Consider the following 24,983-nt stretch of genomic DNA (forward strand, 5'->3'; position numbering starts at 1 on the left):
CTTGCTTTTCTCAGGTTTGTCAAAGATCAGATAGTTGTAGATATGCGGTGTTATTTCTGAGGGCTCTGTTCTGTTCCATTGATCTATATCTCTGTTTTGGTACAAGTACCATGCTGTTTTGGTTACTGTAGCCTTGTAGTATAGTTTGAAGTCAGGTAGCGTGATGCCTCCAGCTTTGTTCCTTTGGCTTAGGATTGACTTGGCGATGCGGGCTCTTTTTTGGTTCCATATGAACTTTAAAGTAGTTTTTTCCAATTCTGTGAAGAAAGTCTTTGGTAGCTTGATGGGGATGGCATTGAATCTATAAATTACCTTGGGCAGTATGGCCATTTTCATGATATTGATTCTTCCTACCCATGAGTATGGAATGTTCTTCCATTTGTTTGTATCCTCTTCTATTTCATTGAACAGTGGTTTGTAGTTCTCCTTGAAGAGGTCCTTCACATCCCTTGTAAGTTGGATTCCTAGGTATTTTATTCTCTTTGAAGCAATTGTGAATGGGAGTTCACTCATGATTTGGCTCTCTGTTTGTCTGTTATTGGTGTATAAGAATGCTTGTGATTTTTGCACATTGATTTTGTATCCTGAGACTGCTGAAGTTGCTTATCAGCTTAAAGAGATTTTGGGCTGAGATGACAGGGTTTTCTAGATATACAATCATGTCATCTGCAAACAGGGACAATTTGACTTCCTCTTTTCCTAATTGAATACCCTTTATTTCCTTCTCCTGCCTAATTGCCCTGGCCAGAACTTCCAACACTACTAGGCATTAGCATTCAGGACATAGGCATGGGCAAGGTCTTCATGTCTAAAACACCAAAAGCAATGGCAACAAAAGCCAAAATTGACAAATGGACTCTAATTAAACTAAAGAGCTTCTGCACAGCAAAAGAAACTACCATCAGAATGAATAGGCAACCTACAACATGGGAGAAAACTTTTGCAACCTACTCATCTGACAATGGGCTAATATCCAGAATCTACGATGAACTCAAACAAATTTACCAGAAAAAAACAAACAACCCCATCAAAAAGTGGGCAAAGGACATGAACAGACACTTCTCAAAAGAAGACATTTATGCAGCCAAAAAACACATGAAAAAATGCTCACCATCACTGGTCATTAGAGAAATGCAAATCAAAACCACAATGAGATACCATTCTCACACCAGTTAGAATGGCAATCATTAAAAAGTCAGGAAACAACAGGTGCTGGAGAGGATGTGGAGAAATAGGAACACTTTTACACTGTTGGTGGGACTGTAAACTAGTTCAACCATTGTGGAAGTCAGTGTGGCAATTCCTCAGGGATCTAGGACTAGAAATACCATTTGACCCAGCCATCCCATTACTGGGTATATACCCAAAGGACTATAAATCATGCTGCTATAAGGACACATGCACACGTATGTTTATTGCGGCACTATTCACAATAGCAAAGACTTGGAACCAACCCAAATGTGCAATAATGATAGACTGGATTAAGAAAATGTGGCACATATACACCATGGAATACTATGCAGCCATAAAAAATGATGAGTTCACGTCATTTGTAGGGACATGGATGAAATTGGAAATCATCATTCTCAGTAAACTATCGCAAGGACAAAAAACCAAACACCGCATGTTCTCACTCATAGGTGGGAACTGAACAATGAGAACACATGGACACAGGAAGGGGAACATCACACTCTGGGGACTGTTGTGTGTTGGGGGCAGGGGGGAGGGATAGCTTTAGGAGATATACCTAATGCTAAATGACGAGTTAATGGGTGCAGCACACCAGCATGGCACATGTATACTTATGTAACTAACCTGCACATTGTGCACGTGTACCCTAAAACTTAAAGTATAATAATAATAAAATAAAAATAAAAATAAATGCAAGTTTAGTGAAATTCAGTGGCAAACTCAAAAGAGGCAGAAATTAATTTTGGATACATGTCTGCTCACTTGGGCTTGTTATTCTGCAATGCTCATATTTGTCCTAGGTCCTTGGATCTCTCTGCTCTGATGAGACAAGCATGGGAGTGAAGTGTCAGGCCCAATAATGCATATGCTTATAACTGATTCCCAAATTTGTGGGTAAATAAGTTTGATTCAAGATTCTGGGTGTACTTTGAAAATTTGAATTAAGTTCCACGGAAAGGAAACCATAAAAGAAATAATGATTACTGATAAAAGAAAATACACAACTCATTTATATAACACTTCGCAGTTTATAAATCAGTTTCTCAACCATCATCTGAATTAAATGTGTTTCTTTACATAGCTATGAAAGTTGCATTATTTAGAAGTCAAAACATTTCAAAATACTTGAAGGTTTATAGTTAACATGATTAATAGGTACTGTAGTGGGAAAATATTTATTCATGCATGTTTTAGTTCATTATTGATACTGTTCACAGAGGAGAGAAAGTAGAAACTACTTGGAATGACAGCCTAATATTGGAGCACATGAAACTGGAAGAATCTTTCTAGATACCCATTCACTTAGCCTTTTTCCATGCATTTGATGTTTTGAATGTGGAAGGGTCAAGTATGCACTGGCAGGGGTTGGGAAGGAATATGGAAAGATGACAGGAGGGAAGCAAGAAGTTACTGATGGAGTAGTGCTGTGTATTCTGAAGGTGGGGCTTAAGAAAAAAAGTTTATCATTCTTTTCCCTTTTCTACTCCGCAGTTTCTTGACATTCAAAAGAGTATGTCACCAATGATTCTTTCTTGTGATGCACATTCTCAAACTTTGACTCACTGTGACTAGCACAGCCCTTAACCTAGACCGTGCTAATTGTCGTTATTCTGGGCAACGAGGGAAATCATATTAGCTATTTTATCATAGAATTAGTGGAGAAAGGGGTCTTTTAAATGTCGCCTTTCTCCCTGAACACATTCTCTTCAGTTCTTTTCTTCTCTCCTTTCTTTCATCTTTCTTGACCTCTGCTTCACATGTATTCTATTTCTTTATGATCAAAATTAAGGGGGACATTTAGTTGAAGTGCACGACTGAAAATAATTTGCTCATCTTTGACATCCTTCTTACACATTTGCAATGGTTTTAATATTTCACACTCACTGCATTTGATCCTCACTTCCAAACATATGTTATGGCATTATTACTATGCATTTATTAATTCATTTTATCTTTATTACTACTTTGTTTTCATTTCTATTGACATGAATTTTATGACACATTTAGTGACTTGTTAGTAGTACCATGTTAGTAATAGTGGATACCTGAAGAAGTGTTGGAGTTAGGATCATGACGACTAAGAAAAATCCAATAAGACTAAGTTTCCTTATATTAAGCTAAGCAGCAAGAACATAGAGGCCATCTCTCTGCTGATGGAAAACTGGACTATAAAATGCTATTAATCTGTCATTAGCCTTTGTAGCCTGTTGCAATGACAGAGATGCCTAGCTGTCACCGAGGGGCATGAACTGTATTGTTCGTGGTGAATAAGCTGACCCTGGGCAAGAAGTCAGCACGGGATTTTGTAGTTCAAGTAAGCATAAGGAGAAGCCATCATCAGTAATATTAACATCTTGTTGGTTATATTAAATGACTGGATTTAATGCAATAAAAAGTCAAATTCAATGTATCAAACTCATTCTAGAGAAACAAATATTAATACCTCTTAGAAAATTATTTTAATTGCAAAATAATACATGCTTATTTAAAAATTGAACATTACCAAGTTTATAACAGGGAGTTTTCTCTTTCACCCATTCTCACTCCACAGAGGTAACTACAGTTATAAATTTCACGATTATTTTTCTAGATATTTTCTGTGCATTCATAAACATATATATATGTTTATATATATGTTTATATATATGTTTATATATATATGTTTATATATATGTTTATATATATATGTTTATATATATGTTTATATATATGTTTATATATATATATATATGGGAGTATACTAAACTTACTAATATGCAAACTTGCTTTTTCACTAAACATGAGTATTTTTTATGTATGCACACATATATTTACCTGTTTCACTTTAATTATTCTTCCCATTGATTCATTTAATCAATATGCTATTGATGAACATGTAAATAACCTAGCTTTTATTGCTATTATTTAAAGATGCAATAAACATCCTTCTACAACTACTCATTTTAATTCTGTGCGTTTACCTGTAGGATGAATTCAGATAAGCGGAACTTGTGGTATAAGGGTAATTACCAATATCTTAAATATGTCCATGACTCCTTGAGACATTATTCTGGAGTTTAATTTGTGAAGCAGAGGCACGCAGTAACTGGTATTTTTATAATGAAGGTAATTTATTTAGCACCACAGCCAGACCAAACTTGCACCAAAAATGGTTTTCTTCTGTTTCCTCCTGGAGGTAAGAAGTTCCACAGATCTTACATTTTGATTCTTTTCTCTGTGATACTAACAGAAAACTGTGTGTCCATCCAGGCCATGTATATCTTAAATTTTCAACTATCTGAGAAGATGAGTGGTCAGCAAGTGTGGTAGCTATAGTCTTTTTTCCTCATTCAACAAAGTCCTAGAGGCTTGTATCTTTGCAGCTTTGTGAATTATTTGAAAACTATGGTATCCATGTCATCTTTTTCACAGACTTTATACCATGAACAGTGGACGTTTTTCTTACAAGAAGTCATTTTACCCATTGCAATTATTGGTTTTATTTTCTCTTTCAGGGCTGGAGGTGGACTTTATGGTATTGACAGCATGCCGGATCTTCGCAGAAAGAAAACTTTGCCTATTGTCCGAGATGTGGTAAGTTATAACTGTTTAATCCTGTTTGATTGCATGTGTGGTTTTTTTCCTTACTAAAATGTAATGTCCTTCTTATTCACTGTCTAGCCTGTAAATATTTCATGGAATAAAAGTATATGAGGCCAGATGCTACCTCCTGTTATATTTATTATTATTTCTTTAAAATCTATTAGATGGAGGAGATAACTCAAACCTTTGATAGCTTTTGATATAAGTGGAAATTACAATTAAGTTAATATGACCCTATAATTGGAGCAAAAAGAAATTACGCAGCATGCCAAGCAAGTGAATAGGCTTTGATGTGTTTAGTGTTACGAATGACCAGAAGTTTAATTCACAATGCTTGAGGCTTTATTTAAACTTCTTCACCTTAACACGGTGGACCTGAATACTTTATAAAGCAAGCAGATAACATTAATCAACTCTTTATTATATTAAAGTCAATTCTAGCTAAATTAATAAGCTCCTCTATTTAAAGAAAATCAAGGTTCACTTTGGGAGGCCGAGGCGGGCGGATCACGAGATCAGGAGATCAAGACAATCCTGGCTAACGTGGTGAAAACCTGTCTCTACTAAAAATACAAAAAATTAACTGGAGTGGTTGCGGGCACCTGTAGTCCCAGCTACTCGGGAGGCTGAGGCAGGAGAATGGTGTGAACCCAGGAGGCGGAGCTTGCAGTGAGCCGAGATTGCACCACTGCACTCCAGCCTGGGCAACAGAGCCAGACTCCGTCTCAAAAATAAAAATAAAAATAAAAATAATAAAAAAGAAAAGAAAACCATGGTTTTCAAGTTATTAACATCATTATTACTTCTGATCATGACTCTGAATAAATCTGTTTCCTATATTGAAATATGCTGCGGCCACCTTGATAAATGCAAAAAATTGACCATGGCCTGCATTAGATTGTAAAAAAAAAATCATCATGAAAAAATGTCTCTTCTATCATCCAAAATGTCTTCACATTTTATAGGCATATTTTTAATATTATATGTGATATGAAAAATATATTTTCCCCCATAAAAAGTAAATTTTCTTTCGGCAACAATGTACATTACTTTTTACATCAGTAATTTTTAATTTTGCTAAGAAAGCCTTCATCTGAAGGCCACCACTTTAGTTTTAAAATATGATCCTGACTGAAAAGATCTTATACTGGAAAGTATAACATGTCAGTACATTTAGTTCAGATTTCTGTCGTCACTATGTGGAAATAATTGTAAAGTGTTAGGCTAATTTAACATTGTTATACTCTTTTCCTACCTTTCATGTATCTATTTACACTTTGTTTCCTCTCACTTCTGGAATCTTCAGGCCATGGTAAGTGCTTTTCTATTTATTTAATTAATATTTTGCAGTCTTCTCAAACATACACTGCACTTACTCATGGGGTAAAAGAGGGCAAGATGGAGAAATGAAAAGACAGACATACAAGAATAAGAAGTTTGTTCTGCAAGAATTTAACCTCTGGTTCAATTCTGAAAGAGAATATTATGTATGCAACAGGTGCAAACACAGACCAAAATGGATACAAATATAGTTTTAGGGAATATATTTTTCAAAGATGAAAGATCTTCTTGGGTAAACTCTTGGAGGTAAGTCTTCAAGGTAAATGTGGAGATGAGTGGAGAGTGACATTCTTACCCAGGTGTATGCTGAATTTTATTTGAGTTAATGACTTTGTAACGCTGAGGAGATATGTATATGACCAGATGGGTCTCGGGTGATCAAGAATGCATTATTCCACAATGACATCTCTTTGCTCCTAATGGGATAACAGTTTTAATATTCCCATATGGAGCTTCTGATTTCCAACATTCTCTATAGCACTGCTGAGTTTCTTGTATTTCATATATTTTGGGTAGGAGTAGGTAGTGGTGGTTATGGTTCTATTTTATGTGGTGAGGAAACTAAAGGGACTTGACTCTTATTTAAGATCGCTCAAGTTACTGGCATCAAGTGAAGAAAATGAATCTGGATGTAACAATTCTCAGTAAATTAAATGGGCACTTAGAAAAATATCTTGGATAGATATGGAAGAATATTCTAGGGAACTATGAACAACTCAGGAACCATCTAATACTAATTATGATTCACGGTCATCACCAAAGTCAGGCTGGCTCTCTACCAAAGGTTATGTATTCTGAATGAATCTATCACAACCACCTTGGGGAATAAGAAAGTTTGAGAAGCCTCTTGCTAGCCTGAGGTGGTTGAGGGGGCTGGTCATCTTAAGGCTGGTCATCTTGCCTTTCTGGGCCTCAGTTTCATCATCTATAAAATGTAGGGGTTGGGTTTGATGAGTTGTGGGACCTTTCCAGTTTTAATATTGTATTAGTCCATATTCTGGGTGAATCGGCTGATTACCAAAATGGCAGGTCCTTACTAACTAAAATATGAACAGTGATAGCTGATATTGCATTTTCACCTTCTGCTGCGCAGTATATGCACGTCAACGTCCCTATGTATTAATAAGTCATAATTCTGTTTGTTTTAGACCCTGGCTGCCCGGAAATCTGGACTCTCCCTGGCTATGGTGATTAGGACATCCCTAAATAATGAGGAACTGGTAAGTACTAGATATTGCTCATAATATCTAACTAGATATTGCTCATAATCACAAGGGAGAAACCGTTCTGCTTGAGCTACTCATCTGTGATGTTTAGTCCAATGTTCCGGAAGTAACTGGGAGCATGAGGAAAGCCTGACTCCAAACAAACTTCCTCAGGGACTCAGCCAATCATTTTCTTCTCCTCAAATACGTATAAACCTTCCTATCTTTACAAATGCTGTTCAATTCTAACATAACTTCCCTATTATTCTCCCTGTGGAAAAGTCCTACTGATTTTTTACATAGTTTAAGTTTTGCCTCTTTTACGAGGTTTTCCCCCAAACAGCTTCCATCTTCCTCCTTCCTCCCCTTCCAGCTAAATGATTAATTTCCTCCTCAGGACTTTTATAGGTTGGTTTTTTTTTTTGAGACGGAATCTCACTCTGTTGCAGGCTGCAGTGCAATGGCACGATCTCAGCTCACTGCAACGTCCACCTCCTGGGTTCAAGGAATTCTCCTGCCTCAGCCTCCCTAGTAGCTGGGACTACAGGTGCTTGCCACCATGCCCAGCTAATTTTTGTATTTTTAGTAGAGATGGGGTTTCACCACATTGGCCAGGATGGTCTCCATCTCTTGACCTCATGATCTGCCTGCCTTGGCCTCCCAAAATGCTGGGATTACAGACGTGAGCCACCACACCCGGCCCTTTTATAGCATTTATTCATGACCTCCATAGGGTCATATGATTACGAGTGAAGTCGGCTTGGTATGAGTCCCATCTGTGCCACTTAATTAGAATTATTATATCCCACAAGTTATGTTACTTCTTCAAGCCTGAGTTCTCTCATCTACAAAGAGAGGTGACAAGGAAGCTGAGAGGATTAGGAAGTAGATACATGCTTAACATTCAGCATAGTTTAGGTTATAATAAGCAATATATACGAGCTTCTGTTTTATTATTTTTATTACAATTATTTTGATTATTTTGCATACACCTTTCCTTTTAAACTCTGATATCCTTGAGGGTGGCACTATAACTTGTTTGTTGTTCTTGTTAAATGATTCTACCAGTATGGCTTAGCACACTGTCTGGCATGAGGTGGATGTTTGTAAATTCCAACTGAATGAAAGAACCACGCTGATTAGAAGATACAAGTAGGCTGTAATTATTTAGGTCAGGGATTCTTAAATCCGGCTCACTGGAACACTTGAGGGAGCTTTAAAACATACAGTGATGGGGTCTCATTCTCAGCCACTCTGATTTAATTGGCTTCAGGTGTAGTTTTGGTAAAAGGGATTTTTTTTAAAAAAAATTCTTGTGTTTTGTGCCTGACATGTTCTGTTCTGGTAAATGTGTCTTGCACATTCTGCTGGGGATTTACTTGAGACGGTTTATCTGTGTCCCTCCCTATGCTTGGAGACTAATATATCCTACCTCCCCAATTTTAGCAACTTTGTCATTCTTACAGAATAAAAATTCTGCCAAAAATATTATATTACCCATTTTAACTTTCTATAACTTAACATTTAAACACCATTTTTATGTCTATATTTCTCATTGCCTTCCTTCTTCTTTCTGTCATTGTCATCTTTCATCCAAATGTCAATCTTTCCTGGGTTTTTCCATCAGCAAGCTCCCCTACCCAGTACATATCAGCAAAACAAAACATATTCGTTTGACTATCTGGAGGCTACAACAAGTTGATACATTTTCTATTGTGCCACAGGAGAAAAAATGTAATTGCATTCTCAGAGTATTATTCTTTCTTTCTCTCTTTCACTCTTTTTATTTATTTATTTTTTGCAGACAGAGTCTGGCTCTGTCATCCAAGTTGGAGTGCAATCATATGGTCATAGCTCACTGTAGCCTCAGCCTCCAGAGCTCACATGATCCTCTGGCCTCTCCCTTCTGGGTAGTTGAGGCTAAAGGCATATGCCACCACACTCAGCTAATATTTTCATTTTTTTTTTTTAGAGAGAGGGTCTCTCTATGTTGCTCAGGCTGGTCTCAAACTAAGCAATTCTTCCACCTCAGCCCCCCAAAGTGCTGGGATTACAGGTGTGAGCCACCATGGCCCCCACCTCTTTATTCTTATCTGTTAGATTTATGATGCCATGTAATATTTTGAGTATAGTTTGGGCACAAGACAAAGCAGACATCCTCTTGTGTAGGAGAAAGTTGCATATTGCTTGCTGAATCTCAAAGCATCTAGTCTTCTTTTGAGTAAATAATAAAGGCTGAAGAATTTTATTGATAAACTCCTACACTGTTCCTTTCCTATGTTTTAAAACATGGTATTTGATTTGAACTATGAATACTAATTCATTTGACAAGTTAACAGGAAAGCATAGAAATTAGTGGAATGCTACTGTATTTTCTGAGTCCTGGACAGGGAACATATCCTCACTTTAAGGTTAAATTAGCTATTGATCTGCTTTTCAACAACTTAAAAATATCACCTTTACTCCTTTAGTTTCAGAAGGCCTCAGTAAAAAACTCTGTGTTGGTGTTGAATGGATGAACAGAATCCATCAGTTACCTCTCAGATTCATAAAGCCCATTTCCCTGGGACTCATGCCTCAAAAAGTAAATGAACTATGATTTCTGTACAACAGGCATATTAAATGTCACTCTTGACGAGCTGTCGCATTCAGTCATTACACAGGCAACTAACATAAATGCTGGAGCAAATAATTTGCACTCCTTGGTGCTGAAAATCTTCCTAGGCACACTTGATATAAAAAATAAAATATTTGTTTTTATGTGAAGGGAAATGGCTTGGTGATGTGGAAAATATCAAATGGTACCACTTCTATTTTAATTAAAGAAATGTACAGTTTGAAGCTCAGTCATCTCTTCCAAGGACAGAACAGACACTAATGCCTGATGCAGGATGACAGTGGGTCACCTAGCACTGCCTCCTCCACTAACGCTCTGCTGGCCATGGGTGAAGCATCACCAGTGGCCCCATCCATCACCAACTCCTCCTTACCCATGAGGTGCTATTAGGACTGATCGAGAATCTCAGTTTAATAAGCTGTTAAGGATTATGATTTCTGAAAATTTCCATCTAGCTTGGTAACATAGGAAGGACCAACCAATCTAGTATCTAAATACTATAGCAGTAGTCTTCCTAGCACTCCACTATCCATCTCTGTGCTAGTTTCACAGACTGATAATTTCTTAGGTGTGAACCTGACAGTGGGGCAATCAAAGTATATCCATTCGGTAATTCAATACATGCTTATTGACTATCTGCTACGTGTCAGGTGTTGTTTCAGACTGGAAATAAAGTAGCGAACAACTCAGCCAAAAATCTCTACTTTCATAAGGCTTACCATACAGTGGGAGCGGGACTGAGATACTTAATTTTGTATCCACTGTTGCTGCAAGTCACATGGAAGCTTCTAGTAGGCAAGATCGTTTAAACCAAGATAGTTTCAGATGAGGTTTATGGGAAACCAGGTAGAGGGAGAAATGAAAATGACTAAGCATAAGAGGGATCCTAGAGCCCTGTTGGTTCTCTCTGGGTTGATGGACGTGTTAAGGCTGGCAGGTTTCTAGGAAGTGCCCATTCTCAGTAAGGGGAAGTTTGTCTAGGATTCAGACTTTGTGAAAGGGACTGGCAAGAACTAGATGTGGAGGTAATCAAAGATCAAACCTGAGCCCTATTTCTAGCATGACACTAGAAAGATAACATGGAAGGAGAAAACTGCTCAGAACACCTTTCTGAGACTTCAACTTCAACCAGAGCTGTAGGCTTACAGCACACCCAGGTACTTCAGACCCCTGCTCAGGAACAGGAACACTTTCAGGCCACCTGGATAAGTTTTGAAGTGAAAGGGGCCTGAATTAGAATCTCAACTCCACCTCTCACTAGCTTTGACTACTTGTTTCTTCTCAATATTCTTCACCTTCCTGAGATAACTTTGCTTCATCAATAAAATGAAAGTAATAATAGTTACCTCACAGTGTGTGAGAATTAAAAGAAATAGCTTATGTAGAAAGCCCTTTGTTTAGTCAAACCCTTCCCATTCCCCCTTTTCTCTTTATACAGTGGCCGGCATGGCAGGTGGCCATCAGCGCAGTAGGTCAGGAACTTGTGATTGGGGCTGCAGAATACATGCTAAAGTCTAATGCCTCCCTGCCCTCTTTGCACCTGAGGGTAATTTTCCTTTCCAGGAAGTACTGACATGGAAGCCAGCAATAATGACACCAAAGCAAAGATTATCTCTTGTCTGCCAGTATTGCTATTGGTTCTGTTATTCTTCATAAGCACGGACTTTGACTTGAGATCCATGTTGGTCCAGTTCTACAATTTACCTACTGTGGGGCCTAGGGCAAGTTATGGAAATTTTCATGTCCTTGATTTTCTTATGTGTTTACTAATTATATCATATTTTTGCATCTACTTTGCATCATAAGGTAAAAATGACTGTTTTTCCGTGTTCTTGAACAATTTTGGCACCATTATTAAACTAGCTTAATAAGATAAATGGGGAAGATTTCCTTTTTTTCCTTCTCTGGGATGGTTTCTATAAAATAAGTTCTGTATCTTGAAGGACTGGCAAAACTTGTCCTCCAAAACCACCTGGATATGGTACTTATTTTGAGAGTAATTTTTTGACTATTGAATCAACTTATTTAATATAGTGATTATGTTCCCTAAGCATTCATTCTTGAGTTAGTCTAGACAATTTATATTTTTTCAGCAAGTTGTCTTGTTTTTCTAAATTTTTGAATTTAATGCCATCAATTTTTTTATATAATTATATCATGATTTATATAAAAATGTGTGCCATTTTATCCTATTATTATTTATTTGTATTTTCTCTCTCTTTTGTAAAATTAAAACTGCAGGAAATTTCTCTGGCTTTGCTTTGTTGACTCCATATTATCTCCTTGTTTTCTATTTCATTTATTTATGCTCTTGTCATTTTCAGATTTTTTTATTCTTTGTATTCACCCCGAAACTACTGTTCTAAGTTATAGAGTTGAACATATAGTTATTGATTTTAATGGTTCTTATTAACTATTGCATATACACAAAGTAATATTTACAATGTAAGTGAAGAAAATAAATAATAATAATAATCTAACCATGTATCCATTTTTGACGCGTAAGTACATACTAAAAGTTAATTTTGTGATTAACAATTTTTCACCACACAATTTCCCATGGTTCCCTGACTGACTTTGCTTGGTTACATAAAAGGACAGTTACATGCGATCTATTTATAGGAACAGTCAGCCCCCTCCTCACCTTTGTTTTATAAAATCCTAAACATTCTTCTCTTTTTTTTTCCTTCAACTTTTATTTTAAGTTCTGGGATACATGTGCAGGATGTGCTTGTTACACAGGTAAATGTGCGCCATGGTGGTTTGCTGCCCAGATCAACCCATCACCTTGGTATTAAGCCCAGCATCTATTAGCTATTCTTCCTGATGCTCTCCCTCCTCCCACCCCCACCCCGACAGGCCCCGTTGTGTGTTATTCCCCGCCGCACGTCCATGCGTTCTCATCCTTCAGCTCCCACTAATAAGTGAGAACATATGGGGCTTGGTTTTCTGTTGCTGTATTAGTTTGCTGAGGATGGTGGTTTCCAGCTCCGTCCATGTCCCTACAAAGGACATTATCTAATTCCTTTTTATGGCTGTATAGTATTTCATGGTGTATATGTAGCACATTTTCTTTATCCAGTCTATCATTGATGGACATTTGGGTTGATTCCATGTCTTTGCTATTGTGAACAGTTCTGCAATGAACATATGCATGCATGTATCTTTACAACAGAATGATTTACATTCCTTTGGGTATATACCCAGTAATGGGATTGCTGGGTCAAGTGGTATTTCTGCCTCTAGATCTTTGAGGAATCTGTCTTCTACAATGATTGAACTAATTTAATTCCCACCAACAGTGTAAAAGCATTCCTTTTTTTCTGCAACCATGCCAGCATCTGTTGTTTTTTGACTTTTTAATAATCACCATTCTGACTGGCATGAGGAAGCATCTAATTGTGGTTTTGATTTGCATTTCTCTAATGATCAGTGATGTTGAGCTTCTTTTCATGTTTTTTTGACTGCATGAATGTCTTCTTTTGAGAAATTTATGTTCAAGTCCTTTGCCCACTTTTTAATGAGATTGTTTATTTTTTTTCTTGTAAATTTGTTTAAGTTCCTTATAGATCTTGGATATTAGACCTTTGTCATACAGATAGATTGTAAAAATGTTCTCCCATTCTGTAGGTTGCCTGATCACTCTTATTTTAGTTTCTTTTGCTGCACAGAAGCTATTTAGTTAAATTATATCCCATTTGTCAATTTCTGCTTTTGTTGCAATTGCTTTTGGCGTTTTTGTCATGAAATCTTTGCCCATCAGTGTGTCCTGAATGGTACTGCCTAGATTTTCTTCTAGAGTGTTTATAGTTTTGGGGTTTTATATTTAAGTCTTTAATCCATCTTGAGTTAATTTTTGTATATGATGTAAGCAAGTGGTCCAGTTTCAGTTTTCTGCATATGGCTAGCCAGTTCTCTAGCGCCATTTATTAAAAAGGGAATCCTTTCCTCATTGCCTGTTTTTGTCAGGTTTTGTCAGATGGTTGAAGGTGCATGGTCTTGTTTCTTATTTCTCTATTCCATTTCATTAGTCTATGTGTCTGTTCTTATACCAGTACCATGCTGTTTTGTCTACTGTAGCCTTGTAGTATAGTTCGAAGGTGGGTAGGGTGATACCTATAACTTTGTTATTTTTACTTAGGATTGTCTTGGCTATTCAGGCTCTTTTTGGTTCCATACAAATTTTTAAAAAGCTTCTTCTAATTCTGTGGAAAATGTTCATGGTAGTTTAATGGGAGTAGCATTGAATCTATAAATTACTTTGGGCAGTATGGCCATTTTCACAATATTGATTCTTCCTATCCATGAGCATGGAATGGTTTTCGATTTGTTTCCTTTCTAATTTCCTTGAGCAGTAGTTTGTAGTTCTCCTTGAAGAGGTCTTTCACTTCTTTTGTTAGTTGTTATCACTAGGTATTTTATTCTTTTTGTAGCAATTGTGAAGGGGAGTTTGTTCACAATTTGGCTCTCTGCCTACCTGTTGTTTGTGTAAAGAGATGCTATTCATTTTTGCACATTGATTTTGTATCCTCAGACTTTGCTGAAATTGCTTATAAGCTTACTCTTTTGGACTGAGACATGGAATTTTCTAGATATAGGATTATGTCCTCTGCAAAAATAATTTGACTTCCTCTCTTCCTATTTGAATAGACTTTATTTCTTTCTCTTGCCCAATTGCCCTGGCTGGAACTTCCAATACTATGTTGAATAGGAGTGGTAACAGAGGGCATCCTTGTCTTATGCTTGTTTTAGACTCATAAGAATGCAGTCTCCACCCCAAGTAGTAAATCTTAGACTTCCCACATTAAAATGGCTAAAGTTGCCCCCAGTGTAGAAATCCATATTATTTTTAGTTTCATATATTTATCAAATTAATTATCTCATACCACCCGCGTCACTTGTATACATTTTTATTGAAAGTTTGAATTGGGAAAAAAAAGAACATTTATAGTGCATAAAATCTATCATATTTTGTTTTCAGATTATGTTCTGTGTCATAACAAAGGGCTTATGCTATATTGTGCTCTCCTTGAATTAAGGAATCATCTACGTTAGCATTGTTCTGCCATCTTTATTTGGACTCACCCCATAAGTTTCTTAGGACAATGTTAATTTATATCTGTTATAAAGCAATAGAAGTGAAAGAAAACTAGTTACATTTTCACATAGATAGGATATAACTTTTAGTCTTTGTTTGTACTTTCTGCTACAAAAAAATCACCTGAATAATTCTAGCTCCTACAGTCAATCAATTTTATAGGATGATTACTTAGATGAGCAAATCAGCACTGAAATTATGTTTGTTTTTATAGGCAGGATTTTATCCTAGCATTGCTCTGTCTTCATGTTTATAACAAATTTCAAAAATATCATATTGTACCTAATGTTTGGTCTGCAAAAAATTCTGATGTTTTTGTCCAGAAAAAATAACACTTATACTTCACCGAAGAGTAGATGTATTTTTTTCTGGAAAGCATACATCAAGTATATGAAAAATGCCTCAAAACAAGAAGCACTTTTTTTCTTGAAAGTATCAAAATGTGATATTTGGGGGGGTATAGGAAAGGTGTGGCTTACATAATATCACAAGGAGGATTATTTCCTCCACAGGATGAGGAGGAAAATAGAACTTCATAGGTTAGTCACTGGTTAAAACAGAAAGGAAAAAGGAGAGAAACAATGTGGCAAATGGAGGCAGACAAGCTTTGTTCATGTTATAATTATTAACAGTTGGTAGATTAGAATATTGATGGTCTGAAAACACTAGTCATTGCTCTTGGCAGGAAGCCTGATTCCTTTAAATCTCAGGCTCTTTTTAGTTTCTTCACGTAGTGATGAATAGAAAAGGCAATTTATTTCCTTCCAGTGTCCTAATTGTTCCAAAAGTGATATATTAGTGCAACTTACTTTAAATTTATTTTTTGGAGAAGAAAGTTCTAACAAAATATTTCTCTAGGGTGTGAGCATCCTCCCCAGTGTAGTCTATATGTTGTGTTTGCCTACAAAGGCTTATCAGAATGTGAAAACATTCCTTACTCATTTCTACAGGTTAACAAGATGTCTATACACAGCAAAAAAAAATTGCCTTCTTTTTTGGAATCACTTAAGCAATGTGAAAATAATGGTTTTTTTTTTCCTAATTGCAAGAGTATTACATCCTGTCTATACATAAAAAAGAACACAGGAAGGATATGTATCAAATAATGGCTAACTTTAAAAAGTTAAATTGAATATTTTTATTTATATTAGTGCCTTTCTGTTTTATAAATTATTTTTACTATGAGCATACACTTTATTATAATCTTAAAATACATATTTTTTAGGAAATACATTTTTGTTGTAGAAGATTTGAAAAGTTGTAGATTTGTAAAGTTTAGAAACATTTAAAATAGACTAGCAGCTGATGAGAACACATGGAGACCTAGAGGGGAACAACACACACTGTGGCCTGTCGGAGGGTGGGGGTGGGAGGAGGGAGAGCAACAGGGAGAATAGCTAATGGATGCTGGGCTTAATACCTGGGTGGTGGGATGATCTGTGCAACAAACCACCATGGCACATGTTTACTTATGTAACCTGCACATCCTGCACATGTACCCCTGTACTTAAAATAAAATTTGGAAATTTAAAAAGTTAAATAGATTAGCAGCAAGTCACTCATTTTGCCAAATCCTGCTGTCCTTGGGTCCTAATTCTATTAATTAGGTTTTTGCTTGTTCTAGGGATCTCCATATGTCTGATTCTGAGTTGTTTACCTAGGACAGAGACCCTCTCTTGATAACATACTCAGTTCCATCCTTCTCCTTCAGCTCTTATTTATAGCTGATTATTAATCTGCCTGCCATTAGTGTTACTTTTCTTTTTAATGGCTTTTCATCCCTTCAATCTGATTCCTAATGGTAAACTATGGACTTTCATTTGCTTCCATCAATGGCAAATTTTGGAGTTTCCCCTTGTTTTCCCCGTCATGCTTTTATTTAGTGCTTCTTGCTCTTTTCGCCTTATTCCACACAAAAACCCACACTTTTTCCTTCTTATAATCTTATTTCATCTTGCTTGATTTTGCTGCTGAGAAAACATCTTTCTCCAAGATGTGTTATCCCCCTGAAATACAAGAATCCTCTATTATGATATTATTTTTACATGCTTTTCCTACCTATTAATTTCATGTTCCTAAACTATCAACTCAGCATATACTTTGCTGAAAAAAGAATGTTTTTGTATGGCATTTATTTCAGAGTAATTTTCAGCTTTGATAAATACAGGCCCATACCCTCGAAAGTCAAGAATGAAAAGGACTCATCATTTCCCTAAAATGATGAGCCCTTATTAAAGGGGATATATACCCTGTAGTAGGTTGTCTAATGTTTTCATGTTTTTCTTTAACTTTAATAGCTCTTAAATATTGGGATTTGTTTCAGTGCGCCATTCAATTGCTTTTCAATGGGCCGTCTAGTAAATGTTTCATGTTTCTTATTTTTGGAAATTAGCTTTACTCTCCCTTTACATGAAATGAATTATGACTCCTTAGCCAAACCAAACAAAACATTTAATGAAATCTGCTCAGCTGTTTATTCAGAGCTTTTACTTGTTTTCCTCCAGTATGTTTAATTTTTTAGCAGGGTTACTTATTTTTATTGCTCCTACTATTACCTATGGACTTAGAGTACTGACTATTTATCACTTGACTTCAGTAAAAGGAAAGTGGACATAGGGAATTAGATCATATATATTAATCCTTTACTTAATCTTGAAATATATGAATAAGTTCATGTTCAAAAACAACCTTATTCCCAACTCTACTTTCTAAATTTATGTAAGATACATTACTTACTTTCCTTCCATTCATTAGCAGATTCTGTTTTATTCCCACTCAGTATTCCATGTAATTAGAATATTTTATTATTCTATTTTTATTATTTTATTGCCATTAAAACAAATGAGTTGCCTGATGCAATTGCAAGTATATAAATTAGTTCCCTTCCTAATTTTTCTTCTAGACCACAAATGCTACATTACGCACACAAACACACACACAGCCCCTCAGTCCAATTAGAACAGGAGACTCTGTCTGTGGGTAGCTAATGAAAAATCTGTTATGCCAAGGATTATTTCATTTATTTTAACGATAGTGAAGATACTCACTATGCTAGATATTAAAGAGGAGGCAAAGGTGAATAATACATGATTCTAATTCTCAAAGAACTCTTAACAGTTCTTTATAAGACATCTTTATTATGAAACGAAGCCAGGAGATTTACTTGCTTCAGACACTCTTTATTGAAAAGTGGTGGATCCAGTTGTTCTATCTGAATAAACCCTAATATTAGGATCTTCCACTTGAGTGATGCTCGAATTTGACCATGCTTCTGCTCTGTAGACTCACTTGAAGTATAAAGAGCTCTGGATTGACCAGCCCCTTATCTAATAGCAAGGATGGATCTAGCCATTCAAAATTAGAAACATTTTTCTGAGGCTTCATTCCCTGGTAGGGGACCTCGTAGTACCATTACCAAACATATTCTGGGAAATGTATGTGAGTGAGAGGAATGTAGTAATAAAGGGAAATATGCTGTTACCATACTGTGGAATTGAAAGTTAGTCATTTCAACACTGTGGGAAAATATTCTGAAATGAGATTTAAGGATAATTAATGCAAAATATAAATGCTTCCCTTCTAGTATGACTTACCAGCTAGGCTCCTACAGGGTTTATGTAAATATCCATTCATTATGCATCAGGCAGTTGTGTGAAATTATCTGTAAATGTAACCTCTAAGAGTGCTGGTCTTTCTCTCAGGAAGTCACCTGCTTTGTGGGATATGAGAAGCATAGAAAAGGACTCATTTAACCAATTCTCTTTTCTATTGGCCTGTGTTTATTGTTGTTGGTGGTGTTTTTTTTTCAATCCAGCATCAATACTAATACTAAGTGCTTATTTGGTGTTTTGAAGCCTGTAGACTACTTCTGTTATCATTATATAATTTGATCTTCAAAGTAATACCATTTGAAGCAGAGCAGAGGAGGCGAGTGAGTCTTAGAGCCCTTACATTTCTCCGTAGATTACAAGATTCATAAGTGGCAGAACGTTTATTCATTAAAAGAAATGTACCTCTACTATGTTCCAGGGACAGTGATAAGCTGTTCAGGCACTAAGAAGAAAAACATGGAAGACAGTTCCTGCTTATAGAGGCCCCTTTTAAATATCATGTGGTTGGGCCTAGGAGAACTCAGATCTCCTACCTACTTGTTCAATAGATTTTTTTCACCTCACTAATGACTTATCATTAGAGAGTCCTTCCATGTGCTATTAGAAATTCTTTCCTTTTAAAATATAAATCACCATGGGAGAGTGCCTCATTTGACCTTATCTACTACTGATGCTTTCTTATGAATTAGGTGATAAGATCCTTCCCAGGTGATAGGTACTGAAAGCAAATTTCCTGCAGATTGAATTACAAAAGCATTCCTTGGGGCTGAGAAGGGGTGAAGTGTCAGAGAGGACAAGGGAGTCAGGAAACAACGGCCTGGGTAGAAAGTGAAAGAGGCGTGGGGTTTACAGCATAGCAGGGACTTAGACATTGTCAAGTAATTAGACCTGTGTGCTGCTTGGGAAGAAGCTGCAGACAGTGAAGCCCAGTCCAGTCTGGAAGATTAGGGAGTTCTTTGTGTACAGATAACTGAATTGGGCCCTAAAACATTGAGAGAAGAATAGGTTAGCAGAGTTATTATGCTTACTGTCATGACTTGAATCAGTGATCCAGGGGCTTTCTCAAAATACCATTTTCAGAGAAAAGTGATAAAATGGTTTGTTTTATTTTGAAACAATTCAAATCCACTGACTTGGCAGTGCATTGGTAACTTCTCTCATGTTCACAGAAAATGCACGTCTTCAAGAAGACCTTGCAGGCACTGATCTACCCTATGTCTTCTACCACCCCACACAATTTTGAGGTCTGGACGGCTACCACGCCCACCTACTGTTATGAGTGTGAAGGGCTCCTGTGGGGCATTGCAAGGCAAGGCATGAAGTGTCTGGAGTGTGGAGTGAAATGCCACGAAAAGTGTCAGGACCTGCTAAATGCTGACTGCTTGCAGAGTGAGTACTTGGTTTGGCTGAAAAAGTGGTATGCAGAGCCTGCCTTATTCCATCTGTTTCATGTTAGATCACTTCAACTCTTGCTGGTTGTCAAGAAATCCTACCCGCTCTCCTCCCACCACTTACACAAAGATACACATACTGTCCATCAAATCATAGTTGATGATGCATTCTTACAGTGTGGAGCTAGGCACTATTAGAATCCTCAGGGTGAGTACCTGGAGTGAAATTTCACTCTCATCCTGCATAAACCTTCAAAGTGACTTCCAATCTATTTTTTTTTTTTTTTAGACAGAGTCTCGCTCCGTCACCCAGGCTAGAGTGTAGTGGCGAGGTCTCGACTCACTGCAAGCTCCGCCTCCTGGGTTCACGCCATTCTCCTGCCTCAGCCTCCCAAGTAGCTGGGACTACAGGCACATGCCACCAAGCCCGGCTAATTTTTTGTATTTTTAGTAGAGGCGGGGTTTCGCCATGTTAGCCAGGATGGTCTCCATCTCCTGACCTCGTGATCCGCCTGCCTTGGTCTCCCAAAGTGTTGGGATTACAGGCGTGAACCACCGCGCCCGGCCCCTATCTATTTTCTTACTCATACATCATAATAGCTCCATGAGGTAAGTGGGAATATGTAAAATCAGGTTCCCCAAACAGGGCTCAAGATATGCTTCTGCATTTGCAGCAACTGGAATTCTTTTTTCGAGCCTATCTGGTGCCTGTCTGGCAGGATCCATGTCCTTCTACAGTTCCTGCACAGGCCTTGGAAATGGGATGTCTTGGGTTTTACTGTCAACAACAAATGTAACTTACCAGATATGTGACTTTGAGAAAATATTTTAACTTCTTGAGGCTTTATTTTTCTCCACTCTATGGGCAGGAATAACAAAATTTACCTTAGAGGGTTATTGGAAAGGCTAAATGTAATAGTCTCTGCTAACAGCCTGGCACACGGTAGATGCTCAATAAATATTAATGACCTTTCCATCCTTTCACACTCTTGAATGAGTACATGCCACTTTGGTTTTTATGACAAGTTACCTTAAGTTTTTCATTTCCAAAAAAATCCTTTATTTGCTACTTTAGGTCTAGAAATGCTAATGCATCACATTCTAAAATACACATAATTGACTTTTCACTACTATATTTATTTGGTAATGTCACTTAAAAATTGCCAAAAAATTATATTTCAACATGATGTTCATTTGAAAATCATATTTTTTCACATCTAAATATTGTCCCCTCTATTTATTGTTTATATGGATGTAGTCAACGTAAGATATGTGGATTGCTTGACACTGAAGGGAGAAGAGGAAAATGTCAAAGATTAAATCAGAAATGCTGTCACAGCTGACTTCTTGTAGTCACGATCACATACATTCTTAAGTTTTCTCTATCTGATTAGTATTCTCCATATAAGATCAGATCAGATTGAGGCTGTGTTAATGGTAAGAAGTGCATTTTTTAAGCAAAAGAAGTGGTATTCTTTATTTGAAAAATAAAAGGTATAGTTAAGAATAATTATTTTAAAGGAAGGGGGACTGACTTGATATTACCCATTTAATTTACATGCAAAATCTCATAATCTGATTAAAATTCAGCCCAATTGTTTAAAAAGTGAATTGTGTATAGGCATCTTAAGAAATAAGCATATTAGGGCAATGACATTTAAGAAAATAGAAAATACACTGTCATCTAAGAACAAATGGCTTAAATTCCTTGGAGAAAAAAATGATGCTTCTCATACCTAAGAAATGAATTCATTCTTCTAGTCTCTCAGAAAGGACAGATGCTGCCCGTTCACTAAACTTTAGAAACATGTTCATAATCTATTTCCATTTCTTAAAACAACATTTATTATTTTATATTTGTTAAATAAATTATACAATCCAAAATTTTCATTGACATTATTCATTAAAATGCACATGTAAATTGGAAGAATCAAAAATAGTGCAGAACAATGAAGGTGGGTATGCATGCCCCAGGGAGGGTTTTTATAAATCCATTTTTACTTTTTCCCTAAAATTGACACTCTCATATTGATCAGAAAGAGGTCCTACAAGTATGTGTACTTAACCTTCCATGATAACTATCAATAAAATTTGAAATTCTCCCTACAGAATCAGTGACATTACCTTAAGAAATTTCTCTTATTCATTGTTTTAAGCCAAAAAAATGGCAATGGTGACACTATATATGAGATAATTTCATGAATGCCAACACTGAAGAAAAGGAAAGAATAAAAAGCTAAGAAAATCAGAGTTAGAAGGTATCGCTAATTCAGCCCCCTCTAAATGTAAGACAATTCTATGATTTTCTTTATAAAATGGCCCTTCAATCTCGTAACATTTCCAGAGAAACTTTAAACCCTTGGTAGGCAGTTTAACTCATGACTTTAAAATGCTAGTTCATAAATTAAAATTTAAGCCAAGGTGTCTTTCCTTGTAATTTCTACCCATTAAGCCCTATCTTACTTCTGGCGAAAATATTTAATGAATTCTATTAAATATGACAGTTTTTCAAGTACTTAAAAGTAATTATCTAGTTTTCTATAGGTTTCTAGTACTCTTTTTATTCTGCTAATTCTTTTCTGAATAATTACGGTCTATCAACACACACATGCTAAAAGAAATTAAATTCTCTACATGTGGTCTGACCAATGACCCATGCAAAAGAGAGAGTATGTAAAGTTACTTCAAATTGATTTAAGTCAGGTATTTCCTTACCATGAAGTCTTGGGTTTGTGACCTGTGCACCTTCAGTCAAGTGGAATTAGACCAGGTGACGGTGAAATCCCACTCACTGCTCCAGTGCTTCCTTGCGGGTCCAGAGATGCATGGAAATGTCCAGTTAATTCCCCAAAGAGCTTCATCTAACACCCTCTCCAGCTAATTGTACTTGATGGTAGTCCCTAGATTTTACCACTTTCTTGGCCCAAAACTCATAGTCACAGGCTGGTAAGAAGGAGACCAAATGGAAACAGAGAGAACAATGAGAAAAGAGACCTGATTTATACTCCTTCAATAAAATCAGTGGCTGCAGCCAGAGTTCACCTGCTTTTTCTTTAATTAGTTCATTTGCATCTTGTCACCTAAAAAGACATTTTATTCTTTTTTGGAAAAAGCATTTGGTGGTGAAATAATTTAATTATAATAAATGGAGGAACAGGTCGTGATCCTGAATTATGTTAACATAACCTGTAAGGAACTTGCTGTAGCACCTCAGTGGTAGTTTTAAACTAGAAAAAGGCCGTGTTGGCTGGGATGAGGGTTGTGTGCAGAGTGAGTCATATGTAAAAGAGACATCATATGTAAAATATTTTCCTTGATTATCTTTTCAGGGTAGAAAAGAGACAGCTACAGAGATTGGAAAAAAATGCAAATAATCATGGCACTTTCCTTACACATCTCCAAAGAAGGAATCCCGAAGTCTCACTGAATAAACATTCTGCCTACTTTTAATTCCTAACTAGAAATTTCAAGCACCTGCATGAGGCCAGAAAATATTTCACCAAACACTCAGCAAAGAAGCATTTTGTGAGAAGTGTTCTTTAGTTCTATGTGCTTCCTACTGACATTATGTTGAACTTATATGTCCTAAGACAAGCAATTAATAAATTTGTAGCATTAATAATATCTGGCTAACATACTCTTGTTTGCAAATTAGATATTCTCCTTTCTTTGTTGCCCTGTTATCACACTTTGAAATCATATCTTTAGACAGCCAAATATTTGTATATATTGAGCATCTATTGTGGGTAGGAGCTTTTTTCTGGGCTCTCAGAGCTGCAAAGAAAGTAAGTGGCTAGAAGGAAGGCAGAGTACACTGAAGCCACAGCTTTACAGTAGTCCCACCTTATTCGTGGTTTCAGTTTCCAGTTTCAGTCCTCCCCAGTATGGTCCAAAAATATTAAATAGAAAATTCTAGAAATAATGTATAAATTTTAAGCTGCACACCATTTTTAGTAGCATGATGAAATCTGCCATCCTTCTTGGAAGGAAAGTCATCCCTTTGTTAGCGTATCCATGCTATAGATGCTACTCACCCCATAGTCACTTAGTAGCTTTCTTGGTGATCAGATTAAAACTTTCCTGAACTCAACCTTATTTTCTAATACATAACTTAGATGAACAGACGTGAACATATATCTTGGAAACTTTTGACATTTTACTCTTTCAATAACAATTTTACAATATATGTTTAAGTAATGAGTACTCAGGAAACTTAGAAGTAGGATTCCTTTTATCCACTGCTACTTAACACACATTTAAGCAAAGGAGCTGCTTAACAAATGTGGTTAAACTAATGGATGAAGGAACAAGAACTACAACTAGAAATAACCTGTTATGGTTTAAATATCATCTTTCTATATAAGCATATGCTATTAAAGGAGCTTTGAGATTAGTGAGTTAGGAAACTCAGTCTACTGCTTTGGCTGAGTTCATAAGATTTAGTGTCTCATCAAAAAGAATCAAGTGAATAGTGTAAGCGGGATTAGAACTCAGGTCTCTGAACTCAGCCTGCTGTTCTTTCCTAACTTATAAATAAGTTTGCAAAGTCAGTCCTAGGGGGAAGAAAAGGAAAGTTACTGCATTTTATTTTCAGCACTGTCTCACTTTTTCATATGGGAGAAAGCACATAGGGTACCCCTGAATTGGAGACATTCTATGCTGCTTACTGTAGCCTCCAAGAGTTCCCCACCATGATAACTCCTCAGGACCCGCCATCTACAGCCAACGGCCAATAAATCCTCAATGCTCCTGAAATAGGAAAAGTTCCCAGGTCCTCCCTGCAGGGCGTGTGATGGGGTGTAGCTCTCTTCTTCAGTGCCCCGCTGCTCAGACCTCTAGGGGAGTATACAGACGGGTAGGGAGCCCCACGGCAGTGTCTAGGGGTGAATGTTTATAGCTGAAGCCCCAGTAGGCATATGTTACAGGGTACTCTTTAAGTTTAGTTTC

General features: G+C 36.7%; 1 protein-coding gene across 2 annotated transcripts in view; it reads left to right on the plus strand.

The window, feature by feature from the left end:
- Positions 1 to 24,983, plus strand: part of UNC13C (unc-13 homolog C) — a 661,317-nt gene that overhangs the window by 254,745 nt on the left and 381,589 nt on the right. For both annotated transcript variants that reach the window (XM_063716164.1, XM_024232533.3), the window contains exons 5-7: positions 4,686 to 4,764; positions 7,263 to 7,334; positions 19,815 to 20,034. In XM_063716164.1, the coding sequence (XP_063572234.1) occupies positions 4,686 to 4,764; positions 7,263 to 7,334; positions 19,815 to 20,034 (371 nt within the window). The remainder of the gene's footprint in view (positions 1 to 4,685; positions 4,765 to 7,262; positions 7,335 to 19,814; positions 20,035 to 24,983) is intronic.

Source organism: Pongo abelii, chromosome 16, assembly GCF_028885655.2.
Source record: "Pongo abelii isolate AG06213 chromosome 16, NHGRI_mPonAbe1-v2.0_pri, whole genome shotgun sequence".
Taxonomy (NCBI): Eukaryota; Metazoa; Chordata; class Mammalia; order Primates; family Hominidae; genus Pongo; species Pongo abelii.